Source organism: Solanum dulcamara, chromosome 4 (genome assembly GCF_947179165.1).
Source record: "Solanum dulcamara chromosome 4, daSolDulc1.2, whole genome shotgun sequence".
Taxonomy (NCBI): domain Eukaryota; kingdom Viridiplantae; phylum Streptophyta; class Magnoliopsida; order Solanales; family Solanaceae; genus Solanum; species Solanum dulcamara.
In genome coordinates, this window is record NC_077240.1 from 21,152,961 (window position 1) to 21,174,041 (window position 21,081).

The 21,081-nt window shown below is 33.3% G+C and overlaps 1 protein-coding gene across 1 annotated transcript; it reads right to left on the bottom strand.

The window, feature by feature from the left end:
- Positions 1–12,601: 12,601 nt before the first annotated feature.
- Positions 12,602–15,298, bottom strand: LOC129886891 (V-type proton ATPase subunit D-like). The gene is made up of 2 exons (XM_055961782.1): positions 15,160–15,298; positions 12,602–13,673 (listed from the first exon to the last, which is right to left on the bottom strand). The coding sequence occupies exon 2, from the start codon at positions 13,654–13,656 to the stop codon at positions 12,871–12,873; it is 786 nt and encodes a 261-aa protein (XP_055817757.1). The 5' UTR covers positions 13,657–13,673; positions 15,160–15,298; the 3' UTR covers positions 12,602–12,870.
- Between the last annotated feature and the right edge of the window lie 5,783 nt (positions 15,299–21,081).

The window sequence follows — 21,081 nt, forward strand, 5'->3', positions numbered from 1 at the left end:
ACCTTGGTTAAGGAAAAGAGAGTGCAGCGCGTATTTTACTCTCCCTGATAAAAAATTCATTTAATATTTTGGAGACGGCGCATTCCAACCTTATATCTCAATTTCTCAAAAGTTGATGTTGGTAATGCCTTTGTGAATAAGTCTGCAAGATTATCACTTGAACAAACTTGTTGTACATCAATATCACCATTCTTCTGGAGATCATGTGTGAAGAATAATTTTGGTGAAATATGTTTCTTTCTGTCTCCTTTTATGAAGTCACCTTTCAATTGAGTTATGCACGCGGCATTGTCTTCGAATATAATTGTGGGTACTTTGACATCATTTTCCAGGCCACATCTTTCTTTGATGAACTGTATCATCGATTTCAACCACACACATTCTCTACTTGCTTCGTGAATTGCTATTATTTCAGCATGATTTGAAGAAGTAGCAACTATGGACTGCTTTGTAGATCGTCATGATATACAAGTTCCTCCGTGTGTAAATAGATAGCCTGTTTGAGATCGGGCTTTATGTGGGTCCGATAAATAACATGCATCTGCATAACCAATAAGGTCTGTGCAACCTTTGTTAGTATAAAACAAACTCATATCAATCGTACCCTTCAGGTATCGCAAAATGTGTTTGATACCGTTCCAATGCCTTCGCGTTGGGGAAGAACTATACCTTGCTAGCAAATTAACAGAAAATATTATATCAGGCCTAGGTGCGTTAGCAAGATACATAAGTGCACCAATAGCACTGAGATATGGTACTTCAGGACCAAGAATTTCTTCATCTTCTCCTAGAGGTCGAAATTGATCTTTTTCCACTTCAAGTGATCGAACAATCATTGGAATACTTAATGGATGTGCTTTGTCCATGTAAAATCTTTTTAAGATCTTCTCAGTGTAGGCAGATTGATGGACAAAAACCCCGTATGTTAAATGTTCAATTTGCAGACCTAGACAAAGTTTTGTCTTTCCAAGGTCTTTCATTTCAAATTCTTTCTTTAGATATTCAATTGCCTTTTGGACCTCTTCAGTGGTTCCAATGAGATTTATATCATCAACATAAACGGTGAGTATAACAAATTCTGATTCCGTTTTCTTAATAAAAACACATGGACAAATGACATCATTTATATATCCTTCATTTATTAAGTACTCACTAAGGCGATTATACCACATACGCCCTGATTGTTTCAGACCATATAATGATCTTTGCAGTTTTATTGAGTACATCTCCCGAGACTTATTACATGCTTCACGCAATTTTAATCCTTCTGAAATTTTCATGTAAATTTCATTATCAAGTGAACCATAAAGGTAGGCTGTAACTACATCCATTAGATGTATATCAAGATTTTTATGTACAGCTAGACTGATGAGATATCGAAATGTTATTCCATCCATAACGGGTGAATATGTTTCTTCATAGTTGACCCCGGGTCTTTGAGAGAATCCTTGTGCAACAAGGCGCGCCTTGTATCTTACAATTTCATTTCTCTCATTTCGTTTTCGTACAAATACCCATTTATAGCCAACTGGTTTTACACCTTCAGGGGTTTGGACTACAGGTCCAAAAACCTCACGTTTAGCAAGTGAGTCCAATTCTGATTGAATTGCCTTTTGCCATTTTGGCCAATCACATCTACGTCGACATTCTTCGACGGATTTAGGCTCAAGACTTTCACTATCTTGCATGAGGTTAATTGCAATATTATATGCAAAAACATTATCCACCATAATTTTTGATCGATCTAGATTTTATCTCATCACCTGTAGAACTTATTGAAAGTTCTTCATTCACTTGAGTCTCGGGTTCATTGATTTCTTCAGGAATATCAGGAGTATTCAAATCTTGACCTTCTTCGGGAGATTTTTGTGTAGTATTATTTTGATTATTTTTTACGCTTCTCTTTTTAGGATTTTTATCCTTTGATCCCAATGGTCTACCACGCTTTTGGCGTGTTTGGGATTCAGAAGCTATGATACTAGTAGATGGTCCTTTTGGGACATCAATACGGATAGGCACATTCACTGCTGGATATGTGACTTTGTTATCCGTTTTAAATCAGTAAATGCATCTGGCATTTGGTTTGCTATTTTCTGTAAGTGGATGATCTTCTGTACCTCCTGCTCACATGTGCGGGTGCGTGGATCAAAATGTGATAGTGATGAAATTTTCCACGCAATTTCTTTTTCTTTTTTGGGTTCCTTTTTCTCTCCCCCTAATGGTGGAAAAAGTGTTTCATCAAACCGACAATCTGCAAATCGAGCAGTGAATAAGTCTCCAGTCAATGGTTCAAGGTATCGAATTATGGAGGGTGAGTCAAACCCAACATATATGCCCAACCTTCGTTGAGGGCCCATTTTTGTACGTTGTGGTGGTGCTACAGGCACGTATACCGCACAACCAAAAATTCTTAAATGGGCTATATTTGGTTCATGACCAAATACTAATTACGATGGAGAGTATTTATTATAATGTGTCGGTCTGAGACGGACAAGTGCTGCTGCATGTAAGATAGCATGACCCCAAACAGTAATTGGCAATTTTGTTTTCATTAGTAGAGGTCTTGCTATCAATTGTAGGCGCTTAATAAATGACTCTGCAAGGCCATTTTGAGTATGAACATGAGCAACAGGATGTTCAATTTTTATTCCAATTGATAAGCAATAATCATTAAAAGCTTGGGATGTAAATTCTCCAGCATTATCAAGGCGAATGGCCTTAATTGGATAATCTGGAAATTGCGCCCTTAATCTTATTATTTGTGCTAACAACTTCGCAAACGCCAGATTGCGAGATGATAATAAGCACACATGAGACCATCTAGATGATGCCTCTATTAGGACCATAAAATATCTAAACAATCCACTAGGTGGATGAATAGGTCCACATATATCTCCATGTATACGCTCTAAAAAGCCAGGAGATTCGATGTCAACCTTCAGGGTCGATGGTCTGGCAATTAGTTTGCCTTGATAACAAGCAGCACATGAAAATTCATCATTTGTAAGAATCTTCTGGTTCTTTAACTGATGTCCAGTTGAATTTTCAAGAATTCGTCTCATCATTATTGATCCAGGATGACCTATTCGATCATGCCATAGCACAAATGTATTTGGATCAGGAAACTTCTAGTTTACGATCATATGTGCTTCAATTGCACTAATTTTTTTGCATAATATAGGCCAAATGATAAAGTTGGTAATTTTTTCAAAATATATTTCTGGCCTGAGACACTTTTGGTTATACCAAGATATTCAATATTTATTTCAGTTATTGTCTCAACATGATATCCATTCCTGCGGATATCTTTAAAACTTAATAAATTTCTTGGGGATTTAGAAGAGAATAGTGCATCTTCTATAACAATTTTTGTCCCCTTAGGCAGAATTATAATAGCTCTTTCGGAGCCTTCAATCATTTTTGAATTATGAGAAATTGTAGTAACATTTGCTGTTCTTCTACGCAAGTTGGAAAAATATTTCTCGTCTTTAAAAATAGCATGAGTTGTTCCACTATCAATTACACAAATATCTTCTTGATTGATCATTGATCCAAATAAAATTTGAGGCATTTCCATATTTTCTTCACAAAGAAAGAAAGTAAATATTATAATTAATACATAATTTGTTATACAAAATTTTATTTTATTACATGGATCTAGAAAAATACAAACATAATATTTAATACATACAACAACAAAGAGAATTGTTTAAATATTATCGGGCTTATCAACATTCATATTTACTTCTAGAAAATTAAAGAAATCAGCTACATCCAGATGCATGGGCTCAATATTGTCCTCAGAGATAAAATTTGTCTCTGGATTATTTTCTGCCCTCTTTAACAATGCCTGATATAGCTGAACCAAGCGTTTTGACGACCGACAAATCCGCGACCAGTGCCCACACCTCTACATCTATGGCATACACTTTCTGAATTTTTCTTGGGTAAAGCTTCTGGCTTTTTACTCTGCCTTTTATATTGCTTAGCATTTCTCGGTGCCAGCCGAACATCATGATTAAATTTCTTTGTCGCTCATGACCACGACCACGACCACGACTAGGGCCATGACCTCTTTCTCGTTGGTTATAATTTGCCTGATTCACTTCAGAGAGCGGCAAAGAACCAACGGGCTGACTATCATGATTTTTTATTAATAATTCATTATGGCGTTCAGCAATAAGTAAGTGAGATAATAATTCAGAATATTTTGTAAAGACTTTTTCGCGATATTGCTGCTGCATGAGCATATTCGCGGGTGGAAATGTGGAGTATATTTTTTTAAGTTTATCTTGTTCCGTGATTTCATCTACGCATAAAGTTAACTGAGCTATAATTCGAAATAAAGTAGAATTATATTCAGTTATATTTTTAAAGTCCATTAGTCTCAGATTTAACCTGTCATGACGTGCTTGTGGAAGCATGACCAACTTCAGGTGGTTATACCTTTCTTTTAAATTTTTCCACAATTTCAAGGGATCTTTTAATGTAAGATATTGTAATTTAAGACCTTCGTCAAGATGGTGGCGGAGGAAAATCATAGCTTTTGCACTGTCTTGACTAGATGTCGTGTTATCATCTTTGATGGTGTCTACCAGACCCATCGATTCAAGATGAATTTCGGCATCTAGTGCCCATGAGGAGTAATCCTTTCCAGAGATATCCAAAGCAACAAATTCAAGTTTTGAAATGTTTGCCATTTTATGAAAAGAAAATTAAATAAAATTCTTATCGCCTTTTGTTACCTTCAAAAACAAATAGCCGCAGCCTCGTGCTGATAACGTGTTGTAAAATAAACAAGATTTATCGAAATAAAGCAGAGAAAATAAGAAATAACAAGGGAAACAAAAGAATAAATTTTGCAGTAAACGTTTGTTCTCAATCTGTTCGTCTATTTTGCATTACCAATTAACAATATATATAGAAGATAATAAGTGGGTTGCCTACTTTCAGTGGGCCCCATTTTATTAAACTATAAACCTAGTGGACAATTATATATGTCTAGTGGACAGTCCACTTAACAGAATTCAATTTTTGTTTGGAATTCTATTTGTTTTGAACCTCCAAATTCCATTTGAATCAACAACAAGCCTACTATAACTTGTAGGGAAATTCAGACTACTGTAAGACTTAATTTGCCAGGTGAATTGGCTAAGCATGCAGTTTTTTCTGAAGGGACTAAGGCTGTAACTAAGTTTACTAGCAACTAGTGTTTGAATTTGAGTATCTTTTTTGCGTTTTCGGTCAATGTAAAGGATGTTGATTTGTAATTGGCCTTAGTAAGGTTACTGCAAATGAATTAAAATTTTACTATTTTGAAAAAAAAAATTGTTTAAATGTGTTGTTGCGAATTCAATTTTGTTTCGGATTCTCTTAGTTGATGGTGTAGGCAAAACAAATATTGTATGCATTGTGTAAATCTTATTTGATACAGAATTTGCTTCGTCATGTGATTTTTTATTAAAAATCAAAACTGTGAAAAAATAATTTAGATAGAAATCGCCTGTTAAGTCCTTTACACTTTGTTCGGAATATAAATGAAATATAGATACATTTTGATGTGTATCTTATAATTATATTTTTTCTGATATCAAATTTGTATCCTGAATTTACTATCCCATTAATTTTGGTCTTGGTAAAAATAATTTAACATATGCATACTAATTAGTTGTGCAGTGTGGATTATGGATACAAATCAAATGTTGAATCATTTTGAATATTTGTATATTAATCGTTTTGGAATACAAAGTGATTGTAAAACATTTTGTTTTGAACTACGATGTGCTTTAGATACATTTTTTTAAATCTTATTTAACGTGATTGTGATATATTTTATTTTGTGATACGTTTGAAATATTTGTATATTAATCATTTTGTTTGTTGATCTGATTTTGAATACGAATAAGATATTGAATGGATTTGAATATTTGTATAATAATGGTTTAGGAATACAATGTGCTTGTTCACTATTGGAATACAATTTTTGTCTGATTGTAATACATTTTTTTGGAATACAATTAGATATGGGGATTATTAGTTTTCTGATCATGCATTCGAAAAGATGGAACGAAGATAATTGATATGTTGATTACACGATAGAGGCTATTGTGATTAAAGAGGATGCAACGTTTCGAGATTTAGTGGAGGAGGTTGCTAAATAAATTGATGTTGATTCGAAATATAATTAAATGAAGTTGAAGTATAAGATTGAAGGTAGCAGTGCACCTTTGAAAATACACAACGAGATGATATACGTGTATATGTGTCATTGAAGAAAGATAACAAAGATTTGTCAAAATATCCTATATGTGTAACTGTTTTTGTAAAGGATGCTGAATTCTTTGAAAAAAATCATTAGGAAGAAGGGGTTTGTGATAGATATGTGAAATCTGAAGTGATATAAGTATAAAAAGCATACAAATTAAAATGAATAGAATTTTAAAACGGATACAATATTCTGACAGAAAATAGTTGTTATACATATTTCATACATTTTTTTTGAAAATATGAAAAAAAAATGGCATAATTTTGGAGTGAAAGATTCATGAAATATGCATGATTTCCCAATTTAAAATGGATAGATATACAAAAGTCATACGTATCAGAGTGAATACAATTGTAGAGAAATGATACAATTTTCTGAAAAAGTAAACAATTTGAATATATAATTAAACCATTTAAAGAAAAAATACAATTCTAATTGGCATTACTCTGGAGTTAATACAAATTAAAGAGAAAATAAAAGGAATAAATATAAACTAAAGAGAAAAGGCTACAATTTTCTGAAAAAACAACAAATTCGATACGTAATACAATCATTTAAAGAAAAAAAAATTCTAATTGATTTGGTAAAAAAATCTGTATCCATTTACTTTGAAAAAACATGAGTATTCATATGAATACAAAAAATAGAGATACTAAATTCTATAATTATTCGAATGAAGGATTAAATGGATATAAAATTGCCTAAAAATATAAAATACAATTCTAATTAGCATTACTTTTGAGTTGATACAAATTAAAGAGAAAATAAAAGGAATAAATACAAAATAAAGAGAAAAGACTATAATTTTTTCGAAATAGAGAGAGAAAAAAATGAATACACGTGGGAAAAAAACGTAGAATCTTATCTCTACAAGGAATGAGGGAAAATAGAGAGAGAAAAATATTTCACCTTTTAGTTAATTTGAATTTAGAGAGAGAAAGTATCAGACAATTGAAAGAAGGAGAAAAAAAATGAAATTGTGCATGAAATGTGGGATAAAAATTCGATAATTTATGAAGGGATTTAGAATACCATTAATTTGCTACTTGACTAAAATATTTTTCTTTTTACCAATATCTTTAAAATATAGTTATTTTCAATGAATAAGTTGTAAAATTTGCCTAGTTAGCTAATTTTTTCATATTAATATGAAAAAGTAGAGGCCGGGCTTTTTCACTTGGGGAGACAATGTCATTGTCCAATCCAAGCCCAACTAATATTGTCCGTCATAGCTTCATTTTTTGGCCTCACGAATCTATCCTTTTGGGACAGTGTGAGGTCGATTCAATATTAGATATCTATCGTGATCTCAAGTTAATATACAATAATATTATTAAGTTTATATAAAGATATTTATAAATACTTAGTAAATTTCTTAATACATATACAAAATTTATAAAAAAACTACCGTTTTCACATAAATCCATAAATTACATGCAGATTCACCTTTAACAGTTGAATTCTTGATCCCCTTATATGGACACTAACTTTCCCCTTTTGTTCGGATATGAAATTTTTCTAACACGAACTTCACAAAATATTTTCTTTAAATTCAATTAATTGTCAGCCATTCGTGAGCTGCTATGCACAAGTGACTGTACTATACTTGTTGGTTCTCACAAGTCAACATGGAAAAGTGTCGCATCTGAATTTAAAAGTGAGTTTGGTGTGACAATCCTCTTAAGCAAATGTCACTTGGAAATGGGAGTAGAAGGTTAGGAGACATATAAAGACAAGTTCAGAATTCAACTATTGAAACTTTTTTAAGGTTAATTCATGAAGGAAACAAATACGTGAAATTGGAAGAAAGGGAGCATAGACTCCAAAATGGTAGTACAAAGCACTGCGTGAAATTTTTGCGCCATAAGCGTACATAATTACATCTAAGAAATTAGGCAGCAAATTTTATAGGACTCACTCACAGTCACCTAGTATAAAGTTCTGAATGAAATATATATGTATGATCAGAGACGGTTCAAGCAGATTAAAGGTCTAAAATCAAAATCAAATAAAGGTCTTAAATTTAAAATTGTTAATAATTTTATATAATTAATTTATTCTAATATTTTTTTTCAATTGATAATATAATCATTTTTATTTTAAAATATCTTTCATGACACATAGTACTCTAAATCTAAATATGTCAAATTTCTTCTAATCATTTTTTCATTTTATACGAAAAGCTTACTGTATTTGAAGGCCTAAGACACATGTCTTTTTTTAACATTATTGAGCCGCCCCGGTGTATGATTAGGCAATAGTTTTGGGCCATTTGAGTGGACGAAATTAAGAGTATCCTCACCATTGTGCGGTCTATTGTGACCAAGATGGACCATAAAATGTTATTGGTTCTTGATCTTTCAACCTTATCCCCTAACTTCAGCCATTAGTTATAGTGCACGTAAATTTTGGAAATTCGGATTTCAAATTTGTTAGGAATGGTTAGTATTTTAATGTTATAACTTGAGAAAACTTAAGAATCCTGTTAAAACTACTGTCTACTGATATCAAGTCTTAAGTATGTTACTTATTCAATTTTCTCTAAATTTTTTACCTCTATTGGCTTAATCCATCAAGATCCTAGATGGGCTACCACTTGAAAAGAGTTTATATCCTGCTGAGTACTGATCATCTAGTTAATACTAACATAGTGGAGTCCCACTTTCTATATTACTCAGCTTAGGTGCCACTTGTAGATATTTAACCATTTAAATACATAAGATTCTAATGCTTGTTCAGGAAATTACATCAGAATTATTTATGCTAATTAAATTATTAAAGCATAATATACATTGTTCAAATCTATGATGTACAAGGTTTGGGCTTAGTCAATAATATAAAATGATAAAACACCACACTGTAGATCTAGTCTAACTGAATGCTCCATTAAAATTCGTGTCAAGATCGCATTTGTTAATGGACAAGACCAAAAAAAAGGAGTGGTGACAAAAATTAGGCAAGGGAAGTGTTCTCATCTTAAGACAGAGATTCATATGGCGTATTAACTCACTACTAAAAATAGAAATATAATTACTTTTTTTTTTATTTTTTCGTCGAATTAACTCACTGAGAAAATGCATAGTGAAAAATAAATTCTTATTGAAATAGTGAGAATTTCCTAATTTTTTTGTATGAATACATTATTACTTTTTTTTCCCACTAATTCAATCAAAATATCTGTGAAATTAGCCACTTAACTTTTTCAATGAAAAAATAGAGATTTTTTTTATCAATGACTCAACTTACATCAAGCACAAGAAAGACATAAAGATGGTCACCCATCTCAAAATTTTGTATACCAAAATCCCCCTCTCCCCAACCCCCTCCACCCCACCCGACACTATAATGCCAAAACTAGAGGGAAGGGGGGGGGGGTAAAAGAAATATTGGGAAGACATGTATAGAATTTTGAAAATTTTACATTAATCAAAATGGTAAAGGAATATATCAAATGGAAGCAAGGTAAATAGATCATGTACATGAATGATATTGTTAATTTGTCTCTCTTTTACTTCAAATTGACAAGTGTCAGTTGGATGCATATTTTATTAGTATATTTTATAAAGTTAAAAATTCACCGGCCAGTTGGATACATATTAGTGGAACGTCAAAAAGTGAGAATCCTACGTACAATGCATCCAAAGCTAACACTAAAAAAAGTCTTTTATTTCGGCTCTACTCCTTCGGCCTTCACCTTCAATTTACGTGGCATTATTTACCCACAAAGTTTAATTAAAAAATTAAAAAATATTGTGATCTAAAATAATTTTTTTTTTCTGCGGCTATAAATCATCTTGTTTGAAAGTACAAAGGTAAATCTTAATGTTAATTTTGTTTGAACATATAAAAAGATAACAATTTAGAATAAATTAAAAAATAAAATATGCTACGTTCATTAATTGAGACGGAAGAAGTACCTATTATAAGAAACGTTAGGGGATGGATTAGATCGAATATTCTTGATTAGATATATGGTGCTCGAACTAGCTCTAAAAAATAGAGAAATTGTCGATAGAAAGTATTTTCAATGAGTCATAATACATGACACAGATCCGATTAGAATAGTAGGCTCCGAAATCGAATGCTTAAAGAAAAATGAAAAAAAGTTATTTAATATTTGACTATAAAGACAAGAAGAAATGAGTTTAGACCCTTAAGGAATACCAAGTTTGGAAAAGCCATAGTAACTCTAAACTTCAAAACCAAAACTCTTGTTTTCACACTTTGAAGCAAAGTTCCAAACATTTGAGTAAAAAATGGCAGATAATTATTCATCATCACAGCCTCCTTCAATACATTTATGTATCTTCCTTGTTGTTCTCTTCATGTTTGTAAGTGTTACATGGTACATCAACTATGAGTCTATCTTTGAAGGCATTATGGATCAATTCAAGTTTCTTCTCATGTTGTCTCCATTAATCCTCCTTTTAATTGTTCACTTAGTTTCCAACTCTGAGAAATCTCTCATGTTCAATATTCCTTTGCCTGAACAAGACTCATTTCATAGAGCTGGTGGTACTCCTTGGGGAGTTGGCATTCTACTTGTTCTTCTCCTTTTCATGATTTCTTATCACTCTGATCTTCGCGAGCGATGGTTTCCTTTTCTAAGTTGAACAATATGTTATGAATTATCTTTTAGTTTGAGTAATTCTGACTTTTCGAGAGCCAAGAGGAGCTAGCCCTTGTATATTGTAACTGGGATGTTAAATTAGTGTTTTTTTCTTGTTATCTTTGCAATTAGTTTCTTCAATCTTCAATATTGAAAAGTTTGTTTTGTTTTTCATGTTGTGGTTATTTGGATTTTCTTTCATAATTAACAGTTGGGTTATGAATGAGTTAGAAATAATCGTCATTTCTGGTCAACAGTATTGGTTGAACATTTGGGCAGCTATATTTCATTGAAGTACAAAGGAAAAAACGACATTGAAAAAACTGAAGGTTCAGTTGAAGCTTGTAAGGCAACTTCAATATATTGTAATTGATCCATAAGGAAAGGAGTCCAAGGGATTATAGACAACCACATTGATAACAGGCACAAGCATTAGAAGGAAAAAATGTTAAGAGCTCTTTCAGAGTCTTCCACTAGAGACTACAAGCCAACTCTCTACTTTATTTTTTTCTTTATATTTAAGGGAAACCCTTGGATTAACCCCAGACTAGGAAACTCAAGGGATAATGAGCCCTCCCCTCTACCCTCACATGGCACAGAGCTCAAACATGTGACCTAAGTCACAAGTTCCTCAACCTTTGTCACTTGAACAAGACACCTCTGTACTACAGGACACTAGTCCCCAAAAGATGGAAAATGCAAAAAGATAAAAGACATCTAGAAAAAGAGAAGCATACTATCTCCGCTAAGGTGGGAGATATCAGGACTCGGTCGAGAAGAGGGAAAAGCTATATGCAAGATTCTAGTGTGCTGACATTGGTAGAACAGTTCAAAAAAAATCCCTTTGTAGCCAATCATTTATCTAATATTTATAAACTATGGGCAAACGACGGGAATTGAACCCACACATGGTGGGTTCACAATCCACTGCCTTGATCCACATGGCTACATTCGCTCCCTCGCCTACTTACGTTCCATTTTTACATTATTTAAATTAGAAAATAAAAGATTCAAGTTTGAATATTTTGACAACATGGTTTTACAGTAGCCTACCAGAATATGCAAAGTTTAGAAAGCCCAGAGGGAATTTGCTCCAGATGCTAATGGTTATGACAGACAGTAGAATAGCCAAATACCCTACTGGAATATGGAAAGTATTAGAATCGCCCAATACCCTGGAGTTGGCAAGTGATAGTAAGAGTAGCATGCTAACGGTTATGACAGACAAGCATGCAGTTCTTCCTTTCAAATTCAAATTTGGACAAGTCTAAATGAATCCCACAATAACCTGGGTTACGGCACATTAAGAACAAGAATATACACTGCATAAACATGAAATACTGCTGATACCATCCATAAAGTCTGGGACTCCAAGCCATGGAGCAATGCAAGAAAAGAAGCAGTCTCAAAGCATGAAGCAATCCTTACAACTTCACTGAATAAACAAATTAATTCAAAAGGAAAATGTGTAGGAGGAACCATAAAATTTTAATGTACATTTTATCTTCGTTTCCTCTTTACCAAATGCACTCAATATATCCATACAAAAAGGATTACGGGAACTAATAGACTTGGAACAAATTCATCTCCAAGATAACAGAGATTATTTTTTTGGTGCATCTGCATCCACCTCAATCCTTGGAAGGAAGGCTGTTTTCACTATCTGTGCATTTGAGTGCAGTGTCCATGTAAAGAAGGGATAGAATATTATCAAATACATGACACAATTTTGTGAGTAAATATTAGATAAGCTTTTGCAAAATATCCAAAATAAAATTTCCATCCAACAGCTCTCCAGGGAAGAAAGACAAGGATGTCACTGAATCAAAAAATTGAAAAAAAGCGCACACAACTAACCAATGAGGCAGCTCCCCATAGAGTTCATCAAGTACAAACATGCACAGAGATTTTATTGAACAGGAAAAAACTCTCCATCTGATAATATTATCCATCTATATTTGACAACAGACGTAACTTATAAAAGCTAACCTCCACATCAGAAAATAATGTCCTCATCTTTCTGTGAAGCATGGGAGAGTAAGTTATGGGCTGAACCAAGCGTAATGCCTCTCTTCAAAGAAATTTCTTCAGAAGCCTTCTCTGCTGCATATAGCCTGGCAGAGGCCATCTGTTTCTCTACCTCCCTCTTCTTGAAACCTTGTATCTTCTTCAGACGGAAGAAGTCTTCCCTTTCCAATTCATCAAGTTCCCCCTTGATGTAAAGAACTGTGTTCTCCAACCGAGGCTTCACAACATTCTCCAAGGCATTGACCCTCCGATTTGTTGTCTTGATTGCCTCATCGAGAGTCAAGAATGATGTTTGCAGTGACGCGAGCTCAACAAGTAATTCAATAGATTTCACGTAAGCAGCACGGCAGGCTTGTACCTGTTGCCCACCTCTAGCTAATCCAGTCAGGTCATTCTTAGTCTCTCCTTCAGAAAAATGCTCAAACTTGGGGAGCTTCACCCCAGCAATATTTTCCTGCCGAGATCGAACTTTAAGAGTAGCAGTCTGGACATTTTCAAGCACAACATGCTTGATGTTCTCACCAGCAGCATATTTAACCTCTGTAAGAGCAAAGGAGGAATTTTTCATGACATCTCCCATCGATTCCTTTGTTGATACAATTTTCTTTAGAATCTGACGGAACTGCACAGTCAAAGCATCACTTTTCTTTTTCAACAAAGCATGGCCTCTTGTTGCTCCAATAAGGCGAGCTTTAATAACTCCAAGCATCGTAACTGTGGGGACAACAACCAAACGGTTGGTTTGCCCTGACATTTTGCCGAGCTACTTAGCTGAAAAGAAGAAGTGAGGCTATAATTTCAATAGAAAAAAATATCACTTTGATGTAGGACACAAAATTGTAAAATGAGAGAGTAATTCAACATCAAAATGACCCTATCAGTTGGGTTTTTCATTTTCTTATAGACAAAGTAGTCCTTATTTACCTTACCTATATCCGATGACAACAACAACAACATGTGCAATATAGTCCCACAAGTTGGGTCTGGGGAGGGTAAAGTGTACACATACCTTACCCCTACCTTGGCAGGTAGAGAGGCGGTTTCCCATAGACCCTCGTCTCAAAGAAAGCAATAAAGATCACAGCTTTAACCAATGAGAAACAAATCTGTTCAGAAAAACAGAAAATTCCAAAAGACCCAATTTTAACAACAAAGAATAACATTAAGCAAAACCGACAACCTAACAATTTCCAAGATATGAAAACAATATCAGCAATAACAAGAAGCAACTCATCACTACAGTACACATGCCAAAATGAACAAAACAACATTGAAACAACCCCCAAATCACATAAGTTCACAGCTTGAAGAATATTTTCCCGGTCAGTTGCTGAATCAGAACACAGCCAAAACTAAGTAAACCCCACATCCCCAAAATTTCATTAATTTAATTTTCATGGATAATCAAAATCAGCAAATCTATGCTCCACTAATGATGATAAAAATTCCCAGAATAGGAAAAAAAAAATTTATCGATGATGTTAATATCTATTCTTTTACACACTCACCCATCTCAGAACGTCTTTAGGCATACTGATTGATTTGCATTCAAGAAGCACTCTAGATAACTTATAATACTTAAAGTGCAAGCGACTAGAAGTTGAACTGGCATCATCTGAATGACTCATATCTCTTCTTTACTTTTTAGCCAAAGTCTATAGTTTTGATTACAAGAAGAGAATTTGTGAATGACTTCATATAATGACTTCTCATTCCATCTGGTAAAAGCTCAGAATTCAATGATAACTATTTCATTGATTACACCGTTTTGTTTTTTTCCCTTACTAAGAGAAATTATCAGGAAGGCAGATTACTAAATCAGCACAACTACAGAGCAATCACCATACTGGAAGAAGTAACAAGATCAGACATTAATTAATGATACAAATAAATAAATCCAAGTTGCAGTTTAGTGTTGGGGCCAGCTTGCGCATAAGTCGGCTATTCCACCTAGTACATCCTACCACCCGAGTCACAAAAAACAATTGAAACTAAATTCGCAATTCAATGTCAAAGATCATTGTGTTAGGGGGATCCGTTGAACTTAATAATTGCATTCCATGTACTAAATCTGACAATACAATGAAAAAATATCATCTTTTTTCATGATCTAATTCCGTTTTAACAATACCCAAATGACAGGTTATTATAAATAAGAACGCGTATATAACTTTTAACAAATCAAAATTGCGGTATGTTGGGAACCAATTAAGAATTGAACATCGAAAAAAAAAATGAAAACTATGTGGGAACTTACAAGTAGATTTCGCCGGAGAAGAAAGAGATCACGGGGAGCTTCAGACAAAATCAGCAGAAGAAGAGAATTGGGTCAACTATGCCAAGAACAAAACTCAAGGAGGCGAAAATCTCCAAATTGGGACTGCCTATTAATGTATTCCTTTTATCATTATTTATTGACATAAACAAAAAAGAGGTGAAAAAGAAAAATTAAAGGGAAAAAATTTATTTATTTAAATTATAGGACTACCTTATTGAGTTTTGCACTTCTAATCTGTGTTTTTTAGTCTTACTTTTTCTTTATTTTATTATAATAACTTTTAAAAATAATCACAAGAGAAAAATAAAAAATTAAAACAAATTCAATAAAATAATGTTGTTTCTCTTCTCAATGCAATTGGTGAGCGTTGTGAAAAAATTAAAATATATTATCATAAAACATTAAAATTGTATAAGGCATAGAACTTAAACTTTAAAAATAAATAATAATCTATTTATTTTATGACTTAATTTTATTTATTTATGCTTAATAACATTATCTTGTAAATATAAAATATTAAAATATAGCTTAAAGTAACAAATTTAAACATTTTAAATAAATCCCCAAAAAATTATTTTCTTTTAATTTCATATTCAATTAATCACCATATAAAATCAAAGCAAAGGGAATATAACTACATACGGGAAAAAAAAAATATATAATTATGGGATTTTCTTTTATTGAAAATTAGACTGAAATTGAGAAGCTCTTTCATTGAAGTATGAAAGGAAATCAGTCAATTAAAATATAATAGAATGCAATTGGTCAGCGTTGTTTTAGCATTGTAAAATTAAATATATACTTTTAATGGTAGTATATTTTGATTGCTTCTTTTAAAATTATGTGTCACTTATTTTTTTGAAAATTATTTCTATTCCAGTTTTGCCTTAATGATTTATTTATTTTTAAAAAAAAACAAGTGGCTTCATTATTCTGCAATAAAAAAAGAGGTTAAGGTGAGAACATAAAAAAATAGGATAGCAAGTAGGCTGTACAAGACAAACCGATAAACCGCACCAAACCGACAAACCGAATCAAACCGGAAAAAAAACCCGACTAGTGGTTTGGTTTGACTTGGTTTGGTGTTTGAAAAAAAAACCCGACCATTATAGGGTTGGTTTGGTTTTAACTAAAAAAAGTCAAACCGAACCCAAACCGACCCGATTATAGATATACTAATTTTAAATTATGTTATACATAAAAATATTTATTAAAATGTAATTTATTAATATTTTTTAAATTTTTTCATAATTTTTGTTTTCTTTCTTACATTTAGATTTAGACTTGAGTAGCCCATCTAAATAATATACAAAAAAAACTTATCTTATAAAGTTATATTATAAAGTTAAAACTTCAAACAGTGTTGTGCCTCCATCTTATATGTTGATATTTTATATTAAAACTCTTTTTAAGAAGCACTGCTCTGTGCTTTTTATTTCATACTATGAGAAACCCAAAAAAATCCGAAAAAACCAAAAAACCCGAGAAACCCGAAAAACCCGAAAAAACCCGAAAAACCCGAAAAAAATTGATATCGAAAAACCCGACTTTTATTGGTTTGGTTTGGTTTATAGATTTAATAACCCGACACAAATGGTTTGGTTTGGTTTGTAAAAAATCCGAACCAACCCGATCCATGTACACCCCTAATAGCAAGACATATATTCGGGGTGCAAAACACAACGATCACTTATCTTTGTTACACTTTAAACTATAACATTCAAGGTTTAAAGTACATTGTCATGACAAATGACATAATACTTCTTCTTTTTCAATTTTTGTAGTACATATCCAATTTTGAAAGTTAATTTTTTAAATTTTGAGTGTAAATTTGAACATGAATCTTTCATTTTATATTTTATTTCTTTTACATGTTTGAATACTATGTAGAAAAATATTGTAAGTTACAATAATTAACAATTCGAAATATTTATAAAAAAAAAAACTTGTTTGACTCTCAAAATTCAAGCAGTACTACATAAAATGGAATTGAAACAAGGGGAGGTGTTGTAAAATAAGTCATTCACATGATTTTTATAAAGGCTAAAGTCATGGTGAAACGATTGTGCAACTTTCTATCTGATTTTCAATGAGTCCTCTTCAAATTATTTACTCCTACTTTTACCAATATGTTCAAAGAAGATTCAATTATCAGAGGTACTTTCTCTAAGTTTATGCTCATTTCTCAAACCAGCTGCAAATCTGCAACTAAAGTCATAGAGTTGTTACAGATACAAGATGCAATTATTGCTTCTTCCTTCGCACACAAGTATTTTCTTATTATATATTATCTCATAATTGAATAAATAATGAATGATTAATATTACATCAAAAATTGCTTTCTCAAGAACTTACATTTCTCAAACTCAAAGCATGTGCAGCCTGTGCCATCTAGTTTATCAAATTAAGAGCTAGCTTGAGATCAAACTAATGAAACCTAGCATACATCTATAGTATGATTGTTATACTCAAGAGTATTCAGTCATCAACCACTCACCACTAATGTTGGCGGAGACGTACTTCAAACTTTTTACGACCTCTCGGCCTTTGCTAAGAATCTAGTGAAGAAAACTGATTTACATTTTCCGGGCTAGTCAAGTGAGAGTTTTTCACGTTTATATTTGGAGGATATAGTTAAACCAACCACCAAACATAAGGGATAGTTTTGGCCAAAACCTCTTGTACAGACAATAGCCTCTAGATCTGAAAACTCCAGATACTAGTCCAATTTCATAGAAGTAAGGGCATAAAAAGCACCCAAAAACAATGTATTTACAGTAGCCTAGCAGAATATGAAAAGTTCACAAAGCCCAGGGCAATTTGCTCCAGATCACGGACAAGTTAAACCCAGAAAATCAAAGATGAAAGTACAAAAGCCTATACAGAGCTAAACTAGCTTAACAAAGTCAAAGAAGATCATCTGCATCCAACCAACTTGTTGAACACTTGCTGTTTAATAGCAGTGACACTCCTTGTTCGTCACCAAATGAACTTACTGGGGAAAATAAAAAGAGAGATGGCACAGCCTCTCTGCTAACAATGAAACAACAGCTATTCAAATGAGCTTTGGAGTGATATGGATAAACTGTATCGAATATTGTATCAGTACAGTAAGATTTTCTTTCTTGTAAAGGATCCCCAACTGGTTTCTTTCCTTCACATAGGGGTTTGAGACTGGGAGATCCTCTGTCTCCTTTTTTGTTCATCATAGCAATAGAAGGACATCATGATATGCTGAAGAAGGCCCAAGGAAAAAAATTGGGTTATGGGTTTCAGGGTGAGCCCAAGGATGGCCCACATTGAAGATTTCTCACCTACAATATGCAAATGACACCCTGGTGTTTTGCGAGGCCAACAGTGATCAAGTGAGAATGCTGAGGTGTATTTTCATTCTCTTTGAAGCTATATCTGATTTACACAAACTGGAACAGAAGTTTGATTTATCCCGTGAATGTGGTAAACCAGATACATTTTCTGTCCAGCATTTTTTGTGGAAAAGTGGGGGTTCTAGCGATACTGTATATCTAGGGATGCCTCTGGGAGCCAAGTGCAAGTCAAATGACATCTGAAATGGTACTTTGGAGAAAGAAATTAGCCAACCGGAAGAGTTATTACCTTTCACTAGAGGGCAGGTTGACTTTAATAAACTGTCCTAGAAGCCACTCCTACCTACTTGATGTCTTTGTTTCCTATTCCAGTTAATGTGCTCAACAAATTAGATACTCTTAAGAAGAAATTTCTGATGAGAAGGTAACAACAACAACATACCCAATGGAATCCCACAAGTGGGGTATGGGGAGGGTAGTGTGTACACAGACCTTACCCCTACCTAGGAAGGTAGAGAGGTTGTTTCCAATAGACCATCAGCTCAAGGAGAAGCATATCAAAGCAGTTTGAAAAAGACATAACGGAAGTGAAGAAATCATGGCAAAATACTATAAAAAGCATGACAACATTTCGGAAAAAAACGGAAAAAAAAAAGGAACAGTAACTATAACAAAATAGTGCAATTGGCTAATAATTAAGACATATAATATTTTTGAATAATCAGTACACAGCCGTCAACTAAAACCTATTTCATGTTTAATGTCATGACTAAATCCTAACACTCAGCTCAAAACTTGGATAATATTAGGGAGGAGAAACAAATTTATCTAGGAAAAGTTTTTGTGGCTGGTTGGAGAAATCACTTCGGAAAAATAAGAGGAATTATCTAATTCTGAGCTATGAGGAAAACAAAATCCAGAAAGTAAGGAGGCAACAATGGAAAAAGGCAACAACGGAAAAAGGCAAAGGAAAAGAACTTTCTCCGAGGAAACACATTTTACTCCCACCTCTTTGCTTGACTCCTTCAATTTAGTTGTGATATCTAAAATTTGTCATTTCTTTAATTCTAACAAAATGCAGTCCCTGAAAGACAAGTTATTTCAAGTCAGATCCTTTACTGTCTTCGATGTATTTCTTTATATACCCAAATTACATCAAGAGATTAAACTTTTATCATATCGGCTCATCTTTGTTGCAAAACAGTGCTAATGAATTAAAATAGTAATCCACCAAACCACTCTGGAAGCAGAGGATCAATCACTAACAATAGCAGCCCAATTTCACATAATGAAAAGCATTTGCAGTAACAAAATCATACAAAATTTTAGAAAACAAAAACACAGCAACACCACTTTCTAAGACAGAGAGCATATAGAACACTACACTAACGGATTCATCGTGATAACTTTACCTCATATCCTCTGTGAAAATTCATTTATACAATTACCAAGATCAACTCATAAAGACATCACCAGCATAACATTTCCAAGCAGATAATCAGGACTCATAAAGACACCACCAGCATAACATTTGCAATCAGATAATCAGGCCTCACATCCAACAAAAAAACATGGGAAAAAACAAAAGAACCATAATTCAAGACACAATCTCTTCAAATTAACAATCAGCTTCGTATTTAAGCCACTCAATGAACCAAATCAAAGCTAGAAAATGAAACAATAAATCAAGCAAAGTTTTCCACAGTCCGAAATCATAAGCACAGAATCAAACACACTCTAGGAGTTGTGATTAGCAATATGCAGAGGAAGATCCAGGATAATTTTAAGTCGTGGATGCAAGTACCACTACACCCACATACACTACTCTGAAGTGGATCCAGAATTTGAGTTCATGGGTTCTAGATTCTAGAATCCAGAATAAGCAACTTACTGGGTTCTGAAAAAATTATTTATTCATAGTGAATTTATTAACACAAATATGCAGTCTTGATCAAAGCTATTAGTTAAAAAGAAATTCTTCAAACAGTAAATATGGCCACGTCGCTATCTAAATACTAAAACTGTCACCGGTGATCCGTCTAAAGGAGGACAATTTTGAAAAGGGGAAAAATTTAGATTATGAGTAGAAAGCACTAACCAACTGGAATTAATAAGATCTCTCCAATTTGGAGAAGAAACATTGCGAGGTCCAGAAACATGAAATGCATAGGAATGAGACTCAACGGCACCTTCCTTCATTGTTTCTCCTTCAGTCCCCACTTCATTTCTCATCTCCTCCACACTAATCTTGTCCACCAATGAAAACCCACCTCGCTATGCCTTCTTATTCTTGGAAAATTATCACCTGAACATCTATGTAACAGTGAGAGGAAAAAATTGCATATGGTAAAATGGGAATCTCTTAAGGTTAACAAAGGAAAAGTGGGTTGGGCATCAAGAATTTAAAGATCCAAAACCGAAGCTTACTAATGAAATGGTTATAAAGATTTGCAGCTGATGAGAAATCACTATGGAAGGAGATGGTTCTGGAAAAATCTGAGAGAAGGAAAATGGACTGCCAAAGTGTATATGGTCCATATGGAATTAGTCTATGGAAGACAAACAGGAATCTGTG

What these genes read in the sequence shown, in the direction of transcription:
- LOC129886891 (XM_055961782.1), bottom strand. Translation starts at nt 13,656, where the DNA reads ATGTCAGGGCAAACCAACCGTTTGGTTGTTGTCCCCACAGTTACGATG.